Genomic DNA, 20,814 nt, shown 5'->3' with positions numbered 1-20,814 from the left:
ACTATTCCACTACTACTACACTACCACTACTACACTACTATTCCACTACTACTACACTACCACTACTATTCCACTACTACTACACTACCACTACTACTACTCCACTATTACACTACACCACTACTACACTACCACTACTCCACTATTACACTACACTACCACTACTACTATTCCACTACTACTACACTACCACTACTACTACTCCACTATTACACTACACCACTACTACACTACCACTACTCCACTATTACACTACACCACTACTACACTACCACTACTCCACTATTACACTACACTACTACTACACTACCACTACTACTATTCCACTACTACTACACTACTACTACACTACTACTACACCACTACTACTACACTACACTTCCACTACTACACTACTATTACACTACTACTACACTACTACTACTACACTACTACTACACTACTACTACTTCACTACTTCTGCACTACTACTACTACACTACCACTACTACGACACTACCACTACTCAACTACTACACTACCACTACTCCAATACTACACTACTACTACATTACACTACTACCACACTACTACTACACTACCACTACTACACTACCACTACTACACCACTGCTTCGACACTACTATTCCACTACCACTACTACACCACCACTACTCCACTATTACACTACTACTACACTACCACTACGCTACCACACTACTACTACCACACCAATATTACTACACCACTACTACGCTACTACTATACCACTTCTACACTACTACTACCACTACACTACTACTACTCTACCACTACACTACTACTACACTACCACTACTACTATACTACTACTATTCCACTACTACTACACTACCACTACTCCACTATTACACTAAACTACTACTACTACACGACTAGTACACCACTACTACACAACTACTACACTACCACTACTACTACATTACTACTATACGACTACTACACTACTACTCCCGCTACTGCTCCTGACGCGGTTGTTATCTGGGCTCGAACCACCTGAATGTGACAAAGTCGCCGTCATTGTTGACGCTTTATCTACATCTTCATCAGCAGCGGCCACCGTACGACAACAAGAGAAAAGAAAGAACCTGTTATACCTTGGGCAGAGGCTTGAGGGAGAACGGATTGAGCGGAGCAGATGATGTCGGCTTCTTCTTGGGCAGAGGCGGAGTGGCGGCCATGGTCTGTCACAAGCGCAGGGCGATGGTCCAGATGTCAGCAAACACAACAACAGCAGGGGCAGCAGCAGCCGCCGTTCGCCACTAAGTGGCAGTGTGACCCCACCACCGAGCCTGTGCCAGGCCAAGTGCCGCCCCCCCCGCTTTGAGACCACGTGAAGCGTCGAAGGCTCTCGCTGCCGACAGGTCACGGGTCGGGAAGCTCCGGGAACCTGCTGGAAGGTTCTAGAAGGGGGGTGTGGCCAGAGGCAGGGCCTGGCCACGCCTTTGAGTATATAAAGGGGGGGCGTGGCCGGAGGCGGGGCCTGGCCACGCCGGGGAGTATATAAAGGAGGGCGTGGCCGGAGGCGGGGCCTGGCCACGCCGGGGAGTATATAAAGGGGGGCGTGGCCAGAGGCGGGGCATGGCCACGCCAGGGAGTATATAAAGGGGGGCGTGGCCGGAGGCGGGGCCTGCCCACGCCGGGGAGTATATAAAGGGGGGCGTGGCCGGAGGCGGGGCCTGGCCACGCCGGGGAGTATATAAAGGTGGGCGTGGCCTGGCCACGCCGGGGAGTATATAAAGGTGGGCGTGGCCGGAGACGGGGCCTGGCCACGCCGGGGAGTATATAAAGGGGGGCGTGGCCAGAGGCAGGGCCTGGCCACGCCGGGGAGTATATAAAGGGGGGACGTGAGCGGAGGTTCGGGGCTGTCGTGGGGGTCCCGGGTTTTTGGTTGCCGTCGCCGTCTTCGCCGTCATCGCCTCTCTCCTCGTCGTCCGGCCGCGTGACCGATCCCCTGCACGGCTCCCATCATCGTCGTCGTCATCGCTACATCAGTCCGCCAGCCGTGTAGTTAGACGCCGACGATGGGGCCGCGTAGATGGGTCGGCTGTGCGTGGCCGTGTGTGTTCATTGTGCCTGAAGTCGCTCACTGCACAGCTGTGCTGTAATCCTGAATTTGTTAAACCCAGGGTCGGAATTCGCGAAGGCCAGCCCCAAGAAGTTGGCAGGCGTTGCTTTAAAGGCGGGGAGGGGGGGGGGTGAGGGTTTCATATTTCGCTGTGGACAAGAAGACCCAGAGCTTCCTCCGGAGTGACAGAGCCAGGCAAACACAACCTCACCAGGTTATTCGTTTGAGGCTGAGTCGACCTAGGGGAGGCCCAGGGCCGGTTCAGATATCTGTCAGTGGTGCTGTTGGGTAGGCCGTGAGCGGGAATCGAACTCGGGCCTATGCCGGGTTCGTAGTGCAGCGCGGCTCACCGCTACTACCACTACCGCCACACACGCGCACAACAACAACCGCCATTCGCCACTAAGTGGCGGTGACGTCACCACGACGCTTGTGCCAGGCCATGTGCACCTTGAGGCTTCCACGTGAAGTGTCGAACGCCCGCTGGCAGGAGGTCACGGGGCAGACCCAGCAGGTGCCACGGGTCGACTGACTGAGATGACTGAGATGACTGGCTGATGCACCACCTGTGCCCCCTACTGTGACAACCTGCTATGCTTTAGCCACCCAGCGCTCCGCCCGTTGTTGTGAGTGTCGCTCCTCCGCCCTCCATTGTTGTTGGAGGGCGACTGCCTACAACTGCCCAGTAGCAGCGTCCTTCACGAGCCTCCTCCACAGAGGCCAATCTTGACACAGCTGGTACCAGTCATCGGCAAGTCCACTCAGCTCCACGTCCTCCTGTACCACGTGAATCCATCTCTTCTCTAGCCCGTGCCGCGCCCGTTCAGCCCCCTCGATCCGGCCGAACAAAAGCTGTTTCGGCATGCGGTGGCTGGGCACGCGGGCTACACGACCCAGCCAACGCAGCCTTGCCCGCCGGAGGAGCTCACCGATGGGACCTTGTCCAGATCACGCACACGCACACACACGAACGCGTACAACAACCCCACCTCAGACTGTAGGTCCTGCAAGATGTCCCCAAGCAGGTCGTCCTTGGACAGATCCACGTCCTTCTGCAAAAAAAAAACACACGGGGAGCAGAAGAGGGGGGGGAGGGGCACCGAATAAGCGTGAACGTTTTTGTTCCCATGGGCGTGCAGGAGGTGCAATCTGCCAGGTAGGAGGCGGTGCAGGATAGTGTGTGGACTAATCTCCATCTGTTCCATTTCCCACTCCCTTCTACGCCGTGGGTGGACTAATCTCCATCTGTTCCATTTCCCACTCCCTTCTACGCCGTGGGTGGACTAATCTTCATCTGTTCCATTTCCCACTCCCTTCTACGCCGTGGGTGGACTAATCTCCATCTGTTCCATTTCCCACTCCCTTCTACGCCGTGGGTGGACTAATCTTCATCTGTTCCATTTCCCACTCCCTTCTACGCCGTGGGTGGACTAATCTTCATCTGTTCCATTTCCCACTCCCTTCTATGCTGTGGGTGGACTAATCTCCATCTGTTCCACTTCCCACTGCCTTCTACGCCGTGGGTGGACTAATCTCCATCCGTTCCATTTCACACTCCCTTCTACGCCGTGGGTGGACTAATCTCCATCTGTTCCATTTCCCACTCCCTGCTACACCGTGGGTGGACTAATCTCCATCCGTTCCATTTCACACTCCCTTCTACGCCGTGGGTGGACTAATCTCCATCTGTTCCATTTCCCACTCCCTTCTACGCCGTGGGTGGGCTAATCTTCATCTGTTCCATTTCCCACTCCCTTCTACGCCGTGGGTGGACTAATCTCCATCTGTTCCATTTCCCACTCCCTTCTACGCCGTGGGTGGGCTAATCTCCATCTGTTCCATTTCTCACTCCCTTCTACGCCGTGGGTGGACTAATCTCCATCTGTTCCATTTCCCACTCCCTTCTACGCCGTGGGTGGACTAATCTCCATCTGTTCCATTTCCCACTCCCTTCTACGCCGTGGGTGGACTAATCTCCATCTGTTCCATTTCCCACTCCCTTCTACGCCGTGGGTGGACTAATCTTCATCTGTTCCATTTCCCACTCCCTTCTACGCCGTGGGTGGACTAATCTCCATCTGTTCCATTTCCCACTCCCTTCTACGCCGTGGGTGGGCTAATCTTCATCTGTTCCATTTCCCACTCCCTTCTACGCCGTGGGTGGACTAATCTCCATCTGTTCCATTTCCCACTCCCTTCTACGCCGTGGGTGGACTAATCTCCATCTGTTCCATTTCCCACTCCCTTCTACGCCGTGGGTGGACTAATCTCCATCTGTTCCATTTCCCACTCCCTTCTATGCCGTGGGTGGACTAATCTCCATCCGTTCCATTTCCCACTCCCTTCTACGCCGTGGGTGGACTAATCTCCATCCGTTCCATTTCCCACTCCCTTCTACGCCGTGGGTGGACTAATCTCCATCTGTTCCATTTCCCACTCCCTTCTACGCCGTGGGTGGACTAATCTCCATCCGTTCCATTTCCCACTCCCTTCTACGCCGTGGGTGGACAAATCTCCATCCGTTCCATTTCCCACTCCCTTCTACGCCGTGGGTGGACTGATCTCCGTCCGTTCCACGTTTACTTCCCGTGAGCGGGTGTCTGGGAGGAGCCCCCCCCACGCCAGCTCGCCTGCATGGGATACAGCGTTGCCCCCTCGCATGCGTGGGTTTCCTCCCACGTGTATAAACGCTCGTTAATTTGGGGGGGGGAGGGGGGGGGGGGGGCCGGGAGAGAGGGGTAGGCACGGCACCTCCACCGTCTTCTTGCCGCCGCTCGCCATGAACATGCTCTTGATGTTGCTCGACTTGGTGACCGGCTTTTTCGCCTCGCCACCGGCGGTCTTGCGGGAGTCGCCAACGCCCTTGCGGTCTGCACGAAAGAAAAATAAATTTTAAATTGGCGCAGGGCACGGCGGGCTCCCCGCTTATCCGCGCTAACGACTGCGAGGACGCCCGGGGGGATGATCCACGATCGCGGATGACCCACGATCGTGATTTATCCACGATCGTGATTTATCCACGATCGTGATTTATCCACGATCGCGGATGATTCATGAACGGTGAGTGTTTCCGCGTTGCGATGGCGAGTGTTTTCGTGTTGCAACGGTGAGTGTTTTCGTGTTACAATGGTGAGTGTTTCATGTTACAACGGTGAGTGTTTCTGCGTTGCAACGGTGAGTGGTTCCGTGTTGTAACAGTGAGTGTTTCATGTTACAACGGTGAGTGTTTCATGTTACAACGGTGAGTGGTTCCGTGTTGTAACAGTGAGTGTTTCCATGTTACAACGGTGAGTGTTTCCGCGTTGCAACAGTGAGTGTGTCCATGTTACAACGGTGAGTGTTTCATGTTACAACGGTGAGTGTTTCATGTTACAACGGTGAGTGTTTCATGTTACAACGGTGAGTGTTTCATGTTACAACGGTGAGTGTTTCATGTTACAACGGTGAGTGTGTCCATGTTACAACGGTGAGTGTTTCATGTTACAACGGTGAGTGTTTCATGTTACAACGGCGAGTGTTTCCATGTTACAACGGTGAGTGTTTTCATGTTACAACGGTGAGTGTTTCCATGTTACAACGGTGAGTGTTTCATGTTACAACGGTGAGTGTTTCATGTTACAACGGTGAGTGTTTCATGTTACAACGGTGAGTGGTTCCGTGTTGTAACAGTGAGTGTTTCCATGTTACAACAGTGAGTGTTTCCGCGTTACAGCGGTGAGTGTTTCATGTTACAACAGTGAGTGTTTCCGCGTTGCAACAGTGAGTGTTTCATGTTACAACGGTGAGTGTTTCATGTTACAACGGTGAGTGTTTCATGTTACAACGGCGAGTGTTTCCATGTTACAACGGTGAGTGTTTCATGTTACAACGGTGAGTGGTTCCGTGTTGTAACAGTGAGTGTTTCCATGTTACAACGGTGAGTGTTTCATGTTACAACGGTGAGTGTTTCATGTTACAACGGTGAGTGTTTCCGCGTTACAACGGTGAGTGTTTCATGTTACAACAGTGAGTGTTTCCGCGTTGCAACAGTGAGTGTTTCATGTTACAACGGTGAGTGTTTCCATGTTACAACGGTGACTGTTTCATGTTACAACGGTGAGTGTTTAAAGTTACAACGGTGAGTGTTTCCATGTTACAACGGTGAGTGTTTCATGTTACAACAGTGAGTGTGTCCATGTTACAACAGTGAGTGTTTCCGCGTTGCAACAGTGAGTGTTTCATGTTACAACGGCGAGTGTTTCCGTGTTGTAACGGTAAGTGTTTCCGTGTTACAATGGCGAGTGTTCCATGTTACAACGGTGAGTGTTTCATGTTACAACGGTGAGTGTTCCATGTTACAACAGTGAGTGTTTCCGCGTCGTAACGGTGAGTGTTTCATGTTACAACGGTGAGTGTTTCATGTTACAACGGTGAGTGTTCCATGTTACAACGGTGAGTGTTTCCATGTTACAACGGTGAGTGTTTCCGCGTCGTAACGGTGAGTGTTTCATGTTACAACGGTGAGTGTTCCATGTTACAGCGGTGAGTGTTTCATGTTACAGCGGTGAGTGTTTCATGTTACAACGGTGAGTGTTTCATGTTACAACGGTGAGTGTTTCATGTTACAGCGGTGAGTGTTTCATGTTACAGCGGTGAGTGTTTCATGTTACAACGGTGAGTGTTTCCGCGTCGTAACGGTGAGTGTTTCATGTTACAACGGTGAGTGTTTCATGTTACAACAGTGAGTGTTTCATGTCACAACGGTGAGTGTTTTCGCATTACAACAGTGAGTGTTTCCACGTTACAACGGTGAGTGTTTCCGCGTCACAACGGCGAGTGTTTCCGCATTACAAAAGTGAGTGTTTTCATGTTACAACGGTGAGTGTTTTCATGTTACAACAGTGAGTGTTTCATGTTACAACGGTGAGTGTTTCATGTTACAACGGTGAGTGTTTCATGTTACAACGGTGAGTGTTTCATGTTACAACGGTGAGTGTTTCATGTTACAACGGTGAGTGTTTCCGCGTTACAACGGTGAGTGTTTCCATGTTACAACGGTGAGTGTTTCCGCATTACAACGGTGAGTGTTTTCATGTTACAACAGTGAGTGTTTCATGTTACAACGGTGAGTGTTTCATGTTACAACGGTGAGTGTTTCATGTTACAACGGTGAGTGTTTCATGTTACAACGGTGAGTGTTTCATGTTACAACGGTGAGTGTTTCCATGTTACAACGGTGAGTGTTTCATGTTACAACGGTGAGTGTTTCATGTTACAACGGTGAGTGTTTCCATGTTACAACGGTGAGTGTTTCATGTTACAACGGTGAGTGTTTCCGCATTACAACACGAGGCCCGGCACAGCGCGCCGAGGCGGTGGGGGCGGCCAACGCAGCGCCCCCGTACCACGTCACCAGGGTATTCGTCACCAGGGTATTCGTCGCCACGGTATTCGTCACCAGGGTATTCGTCACCAGGGTATTCGTCACCAGGGTATTCGTCACCAGGGTATTCGTCACCAGGGTATTCGTCACCACGGTATTCGTCACCACGGTATTCGTCACCACGGTATTCGTCACCAGGGTATTCGTCACCAGGGTATTCGTCACCACGGTATTCGTCACCACGGTATTCGTCACCAGGGTATTCGTCACCAGGGTATTCGTCACCACGGTATTCGTCACCACGGTATTCGTCACCACGGTATTCGTCACCACGGTATTCGTCACCACGGTATTCGTCACCAGGGTATTCGTCACCAGGGTATTCGTCACCACGGTATTCGTCACCAGGGTATTCGTCACCAGGGTATTCGTCACCACGGTATTCGTCACCAGGGTATTCGTCACCACGGTATTCGTCACCACGGTATCCGTCACCAGGGTATTCGTCACCACGGTATCCGTCACCACGGTATTCGTCACCAGGGTATTCGTCACCAGGGTATTCGTCACCACGGTATTCGTCACCACGGTATTCGTCACCAGGGTATTCGTCACCACGGTATTCGTCACCAGGGTATTCGTCACCACGGTATTCGTCACCAGGGTATTCGTCACCAGGGTATTCGTCACCAGGGTATTCGTCACCACGGTATTCGTCACCAGGGTATTCGTCACCACGGTATTCGTCACCACGGTATTCGTCACCACGGTATTCGTCACCAGGGTATTCGTCACCACGGTATTCGTCACCACGGTATTCGTCACCAGGGTATTCGTCACCAGGGTATTCGTCACCAGGGTATTCGTCACCAGGGTATTCGTCACCACGGTATTCGTCACCACGGTATTCGTCACCAGGGTATTCGTCACCAGGGTATTCGTCACCAGGGTATTCGTCACCACGGTATTCGTCACCAGGGTATTCGTCACCAGGGTATTCGTCACCAGGGTATTCGTCACCAGGGTATTCGTCACCAGGGTATTCGTCACCACGGTATTCGTCACCAGGGTATTCGTCACCAGGGTATTCGTCACCACGGTATTCGTCACCAGGGTATTCGTCACCACGGTATTCGTCACCACGGTATTCGTCACCACGGTATTCGTCACCAGGGTATTCGTCACCACGGTATTCGTCACCACGGTATTCGTCACCAGGGTATTCGTCACCAGGGTATTCGTCACCACGGTATTCGTCACCACGGTATTCGTCACCACGGTATTCGTCACCAGGGTATTCGTCACCAGGGTATTCGTCACCAGGGTATTCGTCACCACGGTATTCGTCACCACGGTATTCGTCACCAGGGTATTCGTCACCACGGTATTCGTCACCAGGGTATTCGTCACCAGGGTATTCGTCACCAGGGTATTCGTCACCAGGGTATTCGTCACCACGGTATTCGTCACCACGGTATTCGTCACCAGGGTATTCGTCACCAGGGTATTCGTCACCAGGGTATTCGTCACCACGGTATTCGTCACCACGGTATTCGTCACCACGGTATTCGTCACCACGGTATTCGTCACCACGGTATTCGTCACCACGGTATTCGTCACCAGGGTATTCGTCACCAGGGTATTCGTCACCAGGGTATTCGTCACCACGGTATTCGTCACCAGGGTATTCGTCACCAGGGTATTCGTCACCAGGGTATTCGTCACCACGGTATTCGTCACCACGGTATTCGTCACCACGGTATTCGTCACCAGGGTATTCGTCACCACGGTATTCGTCACCACGGTATTCGTCACCAGGGTATTCGTCACCACGGTATTCGTCACCAGGGTATTCGTCACCACGGTATTCGTCACCACGGTATTCGTCACCAGGGTATTCGTCACCACGGTATTCGTCACCACGGTATTCGTCACCAGGGTATTCGTCACCACGGTATTCGTCACCAGGGTATTCGTCACCACGGTATTCGTCACCAGGGTATTCGTCACCACGGTATTCGTCACCACGGTATTCGTCACCAGGGTATTCGTCACCAGGGTATTCGTCACCAGGGTATTCGTCACCAGAGTATTCGTCACCAGGGTATTCGTCACCACGGTATTCGTCACCAGGGTATTCGTCACCAGGGTATTCGTCACCACGGTATTCGTCACCAGGGTATTCGTCACCAGGGTATTCGTCACCACGGTATTCGTCACCACGGTATTCGTCACCAGGGTATTCGTCACCAGGGTATTCGTCACCAGGGTATTCGTCACCACGGTATTCGTCACCACGGTATTCGTCACCAGGGTATTCGTCACCAGGGTATTCGTCACCACGGTATTCGTCACCACGGTATTCGTCACCAGGGTATTCGTCACCAGGGTATTCGTCACCACGGTATTCGTCACCAGGGTATTCGTCACCACGGTATTCGTCACCAGGGTATTCGTCACCAGGGTATTCGTCACCACGGTATTCGTCACCACGGTATTCGTCACCACGGTATTCGTCACCAGGGTATTCGTCACCACGGTATTCGTCACCAGGGTATTCGTCACCACGGTATTCGTCACCAGGGTATTCGTCACCACGGTATTCGTCACCAGGGTATTCGTCACCAGGGTATTCGTCACCAGGGTATTCGTCACCACGGTATTCGTCACCAGGGTATTCGTCACCACGGTATTCGTCACCACGGTATTCGTCACCAGGGTATTCGTCACCACGGTATTCGTCACCAGGGTATTCGTCACCAGGGTATTCGTCACCACGGTATTCGTCACCACGGTATTCGTCACCAGGGTATTCGTCACCACGGTATTCGTCACCAGGGTATTCGTCACCACGGTATTCGTCACCACGGTATTCGTCACCACGGTATTCGTCACCAGGGTATTCGTCACCAGGGTATTCGTCACCACGGTATTCGTCACCAGGGTATTCGTCACCACGGTATTCGTCACCAGGGTATTCGTCACCAGGGTATTCGTCACCAGGGTATTCGTCACCACGGTATTCGTCACCACGGTATTCGTCACCAGGGTATTCGTCACCAGGGTATTCGTCACCACGGTATTCGTCACCACGGTATTCGTCACCACGGTATTCGTCACCACGGTATTCGTCACCACGGTATTCGTCACCGTCTCACGCGGCACACGAAAGTGGCAGCCCACACGCCGGTGCTGTAGAGTGACGATGAGGTGGCGAAGAGTGTGAGGGGAGCGGGGAGCGGGAGGGGCGGTGATCGTCCTCACCCCTGTTGCGACTCTCCAGGACATCCTCGGTCAGCTCATCGTCAAAAACCTCGCGGCCGTCCTCGACGTAACCGATGCCGTCTGCGGGCCGGGAGCGGAGGGAGTTGAAACTCGGGCGTGGATTCAACAGAGCAAGTCAAGCCGTGAGAGGTTAAGGGTGCATGAGAGAACCGTAGACTCACACGGAGACCCGTAGACTCACACGGAGACCCGTAGACTTACAAGAGATCCACAGACTTACAAGATATCCACAGACTCACACAGAGACCCGTAGAATCACACGGAGACCCACAGATTGGGACAGAGAGGCCCACAGGCTCACACAGAGGCCCACAGGCTCACACAGAGACCCACAGACTCACACAGAGACCCATAGATTGGCACAGAGGCCCACAGGCTCACACAGAGGCCCACAGACTCACACAGAGACCCGTAGAATCACACGGAGACCGGTAGACTCACACAGAGACCCATAGACTCACACGGAGACTCGTAGACTCACACGGAGACCAGTAGACTCACACAGAGACCCATAGACTCACACAGAGACGCGTAGAGTCACACGGAGACCGGTAGACTTGCAGAGATCCACAGACTCACACAGAGACCCACAGATTGGGACAGAGAGGCCCACAGACTCACACAGAGACCCACAGATTGGGACAGAGAGGCCCACAGACTCACACAGAGAGGCCCACAGACTCGCACAGAGACCCAAAGACTCGCACAGAGAGGCCCACAGACTCGCACAGAGACCCGCAGGCTCCCAGGAAACTCAACGCAGGCACCGAGAGACCAGGACCAGTCGTGCCCATGGGGCATCGTTACCATCGTCCACGATCCAGTCGTCGTCCTGACGATCCCGCACGCGGTTCGAGTACTCCTCCTCCGTCACCTCGTCATACACACGCGTCACGTCCTCCACCTAGAAGACAAAGATTTTCCCCCCCTCCCCTTAGGTCTACACGCGCAAGCGTAAGCCGAACTAAAACTTGTTTTTATTTTTAGCAGGTGAAGTCCACGGGGCTATGCAGCTCCGTGTACAGCTCGGCCACTAATCTGGCTGTCGCCTGATCAAGCCGGCTGTAATTACTGGAGAAACGTCACAGTACTCAGACTGCAAATGTTGTGGCTTTGCTATCCAACACACCGGTGTAGTGCTGTACTAGTATACTACACTATACACTACACTATACACTAGTGCTGTACTAGTATACTACACTATACACTACACTATACACTAGTGCTGTACTAGTATACTACACTATACACTACACTATACACTAGTGCTGTACTAGTATACTACACTATACACTACACTATACACTAGTGCTGTACTAGTATACTACACTATACACTACACACTAGAGCTGTACTAGTATACTACACTATACACTACACTATACACTAGTGTTGTACTAGTATACTACAGTATACACTACACTATACACAAGTGCTGTACTAGTACACTACACTATATACACTACACTACACACTAGTGTTGTACTAGTATACTACACTATACACTACACTATACACTAGTGCTGTACTAGTATACTACACTATACACTACACTATACACTAGTGCTGTACTAGTATACTACACTATACACTACACACTAGAGCTGTACTAGTATACTACACTATACACTAGTGTTGTACTAGTATACTACACTATACACTACACTATACACTAGTGCTGTACTAGTATACTACACTATACACTACACTATACACTAGTGCTGTACTAGTATACTACACTATACACTACACTATACACTAGTGCTGTACTAGTATACTACACTATACACTACACTATACACTAGTGCTGTACTAGTATACTACACTATACACTACACTATACACAAGTGCTGTACTAGTATACTACACTATACACTACACTATACACTAGTGCTGTACTAGTATACTACACTATATACACTACACTACACACTAGTGTTGTACTAGTATACTACACTATACACTACACTATACACAAGTGCTGTACTAGTATACTACACTATACACTACACTAAACACTAGTGCTGTACTAGTATACTACACTATACACTAGTGCTGTACTAGTATACTACACTATACACTACACTATACACTAGTGCTGTACTAGTATACTACACTATACACTACATTATACACTAGTGCTGTACTAGTATACACTACACTATAGACTACACTATACACTAGTGCTGTACTAGTATACTACACTATACACAAGTGCTGTACTAGTATACTACACTATACACTACACTATACACTAGTGCTGTACTAGTATACTACACTATACACTACACTATACACTAGTGCTGTACTAGTATACTACATTATACACTACACACTAGAGCTGTACTAGTATACTACACTATACACTACATTATACACTAGTGCTGTACTAGTACACTACACTATATACACTACACTATACACTAGTGCTGTACTAGTATACTACACTATACACAAGTGCTGTACTAGTATACTACACTATACACTACACTATACACTAGTGCTGTACTAGTATACTACACTATATACACTACACTATACACTAGTGCTGTACTAGTATACTACACTATACACTACACTATACACTAGTGCTGTACTAGTATACTACACTATACACAAGTGCTGTACTAGTATACTACACTATACACTACATTATACACTAGTGCTGTACTAGTATACTACACTATACACTACACTATACACTAGTGCTGTACTAGTATACTACACTATACACTAGTGCTGTACGAGTATACTACACTATACACTACACTATACACTAGTGCTGTACTAGTATACTACACTATACACTACACTATACACTAGTGCTGTACTAGTATACTACACTATACACTACACTATACACTAGTGCTGTACTAGTATACTACACTAGACACTACACTATACACTACACTATACACTAGTGCTGTACTAGTATACTACACTATACACTACACTATACACTAGTGCTGTACTAGTATACTACACTATACACTACACTATACACTAGTGCTGTACTAGTATACTACACTATACACAAGTGCTGTACTAGTATACTACACTATATACACTACACTACACACTAGTGCTGTACTAGTATACTACACTATACACTACATTATACACTAGTGCTGTACTAGTAACGCATTGGCACGCTCTGTTTACGTGACAAACCTGACTCATTGTATATTTATGCGATCTAACCCAAAAAAAAAACCTGTCTTGTCGCTGTACAGCTGTTTTTCAGAAGCGACCTGCATATCACAACTGATAGCTCAAAGGAGTGGGTGAGTGAATGGGTGAGTGGGTGAGTGAGTGGGGGAATGAGTGGGGGAGTGAGTGAGTTGGTGAGTGAGTGGTTGAGTGAGTGGGTGGGTGAGTGGGTGGGTGAATGAGTGGTAGAGTGAGTGAGTGTGGTGGTGACTGGGTGAGTGTGGTGGTGAATGAGTGAGTAAGTGAGAAAGTGAGTGAGTGGATGGGTGAATAAGCGAGTGGGTGGGTGAGTGGATGGGTGAGTAAGTGAGTGAGTAAAGTGAGTGGGTGAGTAAGTGAGTGGGTGAGTAAATGAGAAAGTGAGTGAGTGGATGGGTGAATAAGTGAGCGGGTGGGTGAGTAAGTGAGTGGGTGAGTGAGTAAGTAGCTGAGTGAGTGGGTGAGTAAGTGAGTGGGTAAGTGAGAAAGTGAGTGAGTGGATGGGTGAATAAGTGAGTGGGTGGGTGAGTGGGTGGGTGAGTGAGTAAGTGAGTGGGTGAATGAGTGGGTGGGTGAGTGGATGGGTGAGCGAGTAAGTGAGTGGGTGAGTGAGTGGGTGAGTAAATGAGAAAGTGAGCGAGTGGATGGGTGAATAAGTGAGCGGGTGGTTGAGTAAGTGAGTGGGTGAGTGAGTAAGTGGCTGAGTGAGTGGGTGAATGAGTGGGTGGGTGAGTGGATGGGTGAGCCAGTGAGTGAGTGGGTGAGTAAATGAGAAAGTGAGTGAGTGGATGGGTGAGTAAGTGAGTGGGTGAGTGAGTAAGTGGCTGAGTGAGTGAGTGGGTGAGTAAGTGAGTGGGTGGGTGAGTGGATGGGTGAGCGAGTAAGTGAGTGGGTGAGTAAGTGAGTGGGTGAGTAAATGAGAAAGTGAGCGAGTGGATGGGTGAATAAGTGAGTGGGTGGGTGAGTGGGTGAGTAAGCGAGTGGGTGAATGAGTGGGTGGGTGAGTGGATGGGTGAGCGAGTGAGTAAGTGAGTGGGTGAGTAAGTGAATGGGTGAGTAAATGAGAAAGTGAGCAAGTGGATGGGTGAATAAGTGAGCGGGTGGGTGAGTAAGTGAGTGGGTGAGTGAGTAAGTGGCTGAGTGAGTGGGTGAGTGAGTGGGTGGGTGAGTGGATGGGTGAGCGAGTAAGTGAGTGGGTGAGTAAGTGAGTGGGTGAGTAAATGAGAAAGTGAGCCAGTGGATGGGTGAATACGTGAGCGGGTGGGTGAGTGGGTGAGTGAGTAAGTGGCTGAGTGAGTGGGTGAATGAGTGGGTGGGTGAGTGAGTGAGTGGGTGAATGAGTGGGTGAGTGGATGGGTGAGTGAGTGAGTAAGTGAGTGGGTGAGTGAGTAAATGAGAAAGTGAGCGAGTGGATGGGTGAATAAGTGAGCGGGTGGGTGAGTAAGTGAGTGGGTGAGTGAGTAAGTGGCTGAGTGAGTGGCTGGGTGAGTGGGTGGGTGAGTAGGTGAGCAAGTGAGTAAGTGAGTGAGTGGGGGGGGGGGCCTTCGCCACTCAACTACGTGCACAACGCGCGCCCCCTAGTAGAGGAATGGAACTCGTCACACAGCCTCTTGCTGTGAGTTGCCACAACTTGCGGTGGTGGTGGTGGCGGTGGTGGTGACGGGATGGGTGTTGCACCTCGTAGGAGACCTTCTCCCCGGCCTTTGCCTTGCGGAGTTTCTCCAAAGCGGCGCTGCGACCCGCCTTGTCCTTCTTGTCTCGGCGACTCCTGGAGCTGGCGAGGGAATCTTCACGGTGGGCAAAAAAACTCATTAAAAAAAAATTCCGATTTTATTTTAAAAGTGCGCTAAAATGTAACGGATGATTTTCTTTCGGCCGCCGCCGGCTGATGGGAATATTTTTGGAACGTTTGTAACTGAAACGTAAAACAAGTGGAGGCGGCTCCCTGAATATTCCACAGTTCAGGGATCTCCGCGTGTTTTTTGACCTACACGGATCTATGTATATCAATAATAAGGCGTCCATAGAAAATGTAAATCGCTTTAAAGTAGAGAATTAATTGATCAATCGATGCTGATACAGGCATGGATTGGACCACAGGAAATAGACTAACTTTTGATTACAAGATTGTGACTGACCAGTTGAATGGAAAAAAAAAGGTAATATTTAAAAACCACGCTTTTTTAAAATGTACCGCGCTAGTAATGGCAGAACTCCACACGACTCCAGGAAGTGGTTCCCCAAAAGCTTGCCACAAACGTAAGGGGACCGTGGCCAATTAGAGCCAAGCCGAAACATTAACATGTAAAAAAAAGAACGTTTAAAAATATACATTGATTTTTTTATGATATAATATAGTATTGTCATCAGTATGACATAGGCATAGCAAGTTTGCAGTGGATACCGCATTGGGAAGCGGGTTAAAATTGAGTCACAAGATTTGAGGATACATCAACGGCAAAACAAACACATTCTCCTGCGGGAGGGAGCTGGTTGGAACGTTGGGTTGCTCGGTCAATGGCCAGGGTCAACAACGGGCGGCACCACCACGTGGTGTGTTCAGCAACAATATGCCCGACTGTGAGGGCGGGCACAAGCCGGCGTGAGTTGGTGAAACGTTGAGTTTTATAAGGGGGGCACCACGGGGTGACCAGCCCCTCCCCACCCAGCCCCTCCCCACCCAGCCCCTCCCCACCCAGCCCCTCCCCACCCAGCCCCTCCCCACCCAGCCCCTCCCCACCCAGCCCCTCCCCACCCAGCCCCACCCCACCCAGCCCCTCCCCACCCAGCCCAGCCCCTCCCCACCCAGCCCCTCCCATTTTTAGATGCACGACAGACAGACAGACACAATAATCCATATTCCTTGGTTCTATTCGGTAAAGTCACGTAGGTAAAAAATAAAACAACAAAAATCACACTACACTATACACTACACTAGTATACTACACTATACACTACTACAATATACACTACAACACTATACACTACTACACTACACTATACACTACACTATATACTACACTTTACACTACACTATAACACTATACACTACTATACACTACACTATACACTATTATACACTACACTATACACTAGTATACTACACTATACACTGCACAATACTACAACACTATACACTACAACACTATACACTACACTACAACACTATACACTACTACACTACACTACAACACTATACACTACTACACTACACTATACACTAGTATACTACACTATACACTACAACACTATACACTACCCTATACACTACACTAGTATACTACACTATGCACTACAACACTATACACTACAACACTATACACTACACTACTATACACTACACTATAACACTATACACTACACTATAACACTACTATACACTACACTACTATACACTACACTACTATACACTACAACACTATACACCACTACACTACTATACACTACACTATACACTACACCACTATACACTACACTATAACACTATACACCACTACACTATACACTACTACACTATACACTACTATACACTACACTATATATAAAACAATGAAATTCTCACGTTTCGACTGCAACTCAAGCAATCGTCATCGGGTGTGAAAACCACAGCGAGAAAAACAAAACAAAAATTGTTTAAAATTGCGATAAATCGATTAGAAATCGATTAATCGTTCAGCCCGATCAACCGCTACACCAGCACGCGCAACACACAGACAAAGGTCCCCCGTGTAGCCTCTACAGACTGCTGGGGCAAGTGCTGTTAGTAGCGAGTAGCAGCAGCACCTATGAAGGTAGACACAGACAAAGGTCCCCCGTGTAGCCTCTACAGACTGCTGGGGCAAGTGCTGTTAGCGAGTAGCAGCAGCTATGAAGGTAGACACAAAGATCCCCGTGTAGCCTCTACAGACTGTAGGGGCAAGTGCTGTTAGTAGCGAGTAGCAGCAGCACCTATGAAGGTAGACACAGACAAAGACCCCCCGTGTAGCCTCTACAGACTGCTGGGGCAAGTGCTGTTAGTAGCGAGTAGCAGCACCTATGAAGGTAGACACAGACAAAGACCCCCCGTGTAGCCTCTACAGACTGCTGGGGCAAGTGCTGTTAGTAGCGAGTAGCAGCAGCTATGAAGGTAGACACAGACAAAGATCCCCCGTGTAGCCTCTACAGACTGTAGGGGCAAGTGCTGTTAGTAGCGAGTAGCAGCAGCACCTGTGAAGGTAGACACAGACAAAGATCCCCCGTGTAGCCTCTAACAGACTGCAGGGGCAAGTACTGTTAGCGAGCAGCACCTTTGAAGGCTACCGGCACTGTGGCACACACGAGGGGGTGGGGGGCTACCAGCTCCCACGCCCGGCCGCCTTTGTCTCTCTCCCAGCGGCCGAGCTTAACCGCGCCACCGCTACGCCAGCTAACGCGTTCGAGGCTTCAGATAATCGTCACACGGGGTGTTTGGTGGCCGTGAGCGGTCTACGCCGGGCCCCGTAGGGCACAGCACGCACGCGACTGGCGCTCGTCTAGGTCGACTCGGCCTCAAAACCAAAAAACCCTGCTGGGTTTGAGTCGGCTTTAAGTGAAGAGCAAGCTGAGGAAATCGATAGACTTTAGGTGGGGGGGGGGGGCTGCCGAGTGTGTATCGAGCAGTCCACGGCATAACAAAAACGCATTTTGTATATAAAATAAAACATTATAAAAATTGTAAATATAAAGTCTCCTCACCGCCTTCGCTACCCACCGGCGCCATCGCAGATTTGGCGGGAAACGTCGCAGACCTCTCCCGCGCCTTCGCGCGCTTTCACGCCTCGCCATTGGTCGGCGGCTGAGTGACGTCGGCGAAGGTTTCCCGTGAGTCCATCTTGGGTAGGGGAGATCCCGGGGTGGTATCCACAACGCAAGGTGGCCATGTTGGGTAGGGGACACCACGGGGTGGTGTTCACAACGCAAGGTGGCCATGTTGGGTAGGGGACACCACGATGTGGTGTTCACAACGTAAGGTGGCCATGTTGGGTAGGGGACACCACGATGTGGTGTTCACAACGTAAGGTGGCCATGTTGGGTAGGGGACATCACGGGGTGGTGTTCACGACGCAAGGTGGCCATGTTGGGTAGGGGAGACTACGGGGTGGTGTTCACGACGCAAGGTGGCCATATTGGGTAGGGGAGACAACGGGGTGGTGTTCACAACGCAAGGTGGCCATGTTGGTAGGGGAGACCATGGGGTGGTGTTCACGACGCAAGGTGGCCATGTTGGGTAGGGGACATCACGGGGTGGTGTTCACGACGCAAGGTGGCCATGTTGGGTAGGGGAGACCACGGGGTGGTGTTCACAACGTAAGGTGGCCATGTTGGGTAGGGGAGACCACGGGGTGGTGTTCACGACGCAAGGTGGCCATGTTGGGTAGGGGACACCACGGGGTGGTGTTCACAACGCAAGGTGGCCATGTTGGGTAGGGGACATCACGGGGTGGTGTTCACGACGCACGGTGGCCATGTTGGGTAGGGGAGACCACGGGGTGGTGTTCACAACGCAAGGTGGCCATGTTGGGTAGGGGAGACCACGGGGTGGTGTTCACAACGCAAGGTGGCCATGTTGGGTAGGGCACACCACGGGGTGGTTCTTCACAACGCAAGGTGGCCATGTTGGGTAGGGGACAACACGGGGTGGTGTTCACGACGCAAGGTGGCCATGTTGGGTAGGGGACACCACGGGGTGGTGTTCACGACGCAAGGTGGCCATGTTGGGTAGGGGACACCACGGGGTGGTGTTCACAACGCAAGGTGGCCATGTTGGGTAGGGGAGACCACGGGGTGGTGTTCACAACGCAAGGTGGCCATGTTGGGTAGGGGAGACCACGGGGTGGTGTTCACAACGCAAGGTGGCCATGTTGGGTAGGGGAGACCACGGGGTGGTGTTCACAACGCAAGGTGGCCATGTTGGGTAGGGGACACCACGGTGTATATTTGGAGGGGGGGGGGTTTCACAACCCAAGGTGGCCATGTAAATTTTTAATTAGGTTTGATAGCGATTACAGCCGGTTCTGGGCCATCTTTGGAAGGGACATTCGTGTTGATAGCAGGGACGTGCGGTCAGGGGAGGCTGGGGAGGCAGAGCTCACCTAGTTCATAGTTCCATTTATTTTGGTATAGCCCTGTGAGCCATTCGGCTCTTGAATCGGGTGAAACCGCAACAAACAAAAACATGAACAAGAAAAACATCTTAAAGTGATTATTATGTGACTGTGCAAAACAGAAAATCCAGGGAAGAAAAATAACCATCAAAATATTCCTGAATAACTCCAATGAAAATAGTTGTTACGAAAAGAAAAAAAATCGAATGATCAAATAATATAAATATTAAGATTTTCCCCACTGATCTGTGTTATTTCATTTCTGTACGATTCCAGTCATTTTTGTAGTCAAAATCGCCAAATTTGCGGAGCTCCGTTGCAAATACAGGAAGAGACGAGAGGTGAGGCACCAACGAGGCCAGCCTCCCCTCTGATTGCGCAACCCCTCAGAAACTGGATGGAGCGCAGGCAATAAGCGCGTGCCTGTTACTATCTCAGTACGTCACCAATGTGATGTTTGTAGACCCCTTCATTTCATGTCCTCGCCTTCCATACGTCAGGTAACTTATTTCACGTGTGTGTATAAAGATATTTAGGCTCGCTGGTCTCGTCGTGAAACTGCAATGGAAAAGCACCAGGGGGAGGCAGCTATCACATCTGCCTCACTGAGGGGGGCGTGTCAGACACACCCCTCAGTGAGGCCACGCCTCCCTCAGTGAGGCCACGCCTCCCTCAATGAAGCCACGCCTCCCTCCGTGAGGCCACGCCCCCCTCAGTGTGTGAATCTGGCTCTGACACTAGCCAGTGCCTCCCCAGCCATTGACCTCATC

General features: G+C 50.5%; 1 protein-coding gene across 2 annotated transcripts in view; it reads right to left on the bottom strand.

Moving 5' to 3' along the window:
- Window positions 1-18,728, bottom strand: part of POLA1 (DNA polymerase alpha 1, catalytic subunit) — a 110,998-nt gene extending 92,270 nt beyond the window's left edge. Inside the window, exons 1-7 of one of the 2 annotated variants that reach the window (XM_076063645.1) lie at window positions 18,636-18,728; window positions 15,600-15,709; window positions 11,541-11,637; window positions 10,713-10,793; window positions 4,838-4,956; window positions 3,076-3,138; window positions 1,116-1,202 (exon numbers count right to left, since the gene is read on the bottom strand). In XM_076063645.1, the coding sequence (XP_075919760.1) occupies window positions 1,116-1,202; window positions 3,076-3,138; window positions 4,838-4,956; window positions 10,713-10,793; window positions 11,541-11,637; window positions 15,600-15,709; window positions 18,636-18,660 (582 nt within the window). In that variant the 5' untranslated portion in view covers window positions 18,661-18,728. Of the gene's footprint in view, window positions 1-1,115; window positions 1,203-3,075; window positions 3,139-4,837; window positions 4,957-10,712; window positions 10,794-11,540; window positions 11,638-15,599; window positions 15,710-18,635 lie in introns of those variants that run through there. The other variant, XM_032978612.2, reaches the window with a different exon arrangement.
- Window positions 18,729-20,814: the final 2,086 nt, after the last annotated feature.

This window comes from Petromyzon marinus, unplaced genomic scaffold (genome assembly GCF_048934315.1).
Source record: "Petromyzon marinus isolate PM22_M1 ecotype Great Lakes invasive population unplaced genomic scaffold, UKy_Petmar_22M1.pri1.0 PM_Scaffold_17, whole genome shotgun sequence".
NCBI classification, from domain to species: domain Eukaryota; kingdom Metazoa; phylum Chordata; class Hyperoartia; order Petromyzontiformes; family Petromyzontidae; genus Petromyzon; species Petromyzon marinus.
The sequence above is the reverse complement of the archived record's forward strand: the minus strand, read 5'-3'. Positions and strand labels throughout refer to the sequence as shown.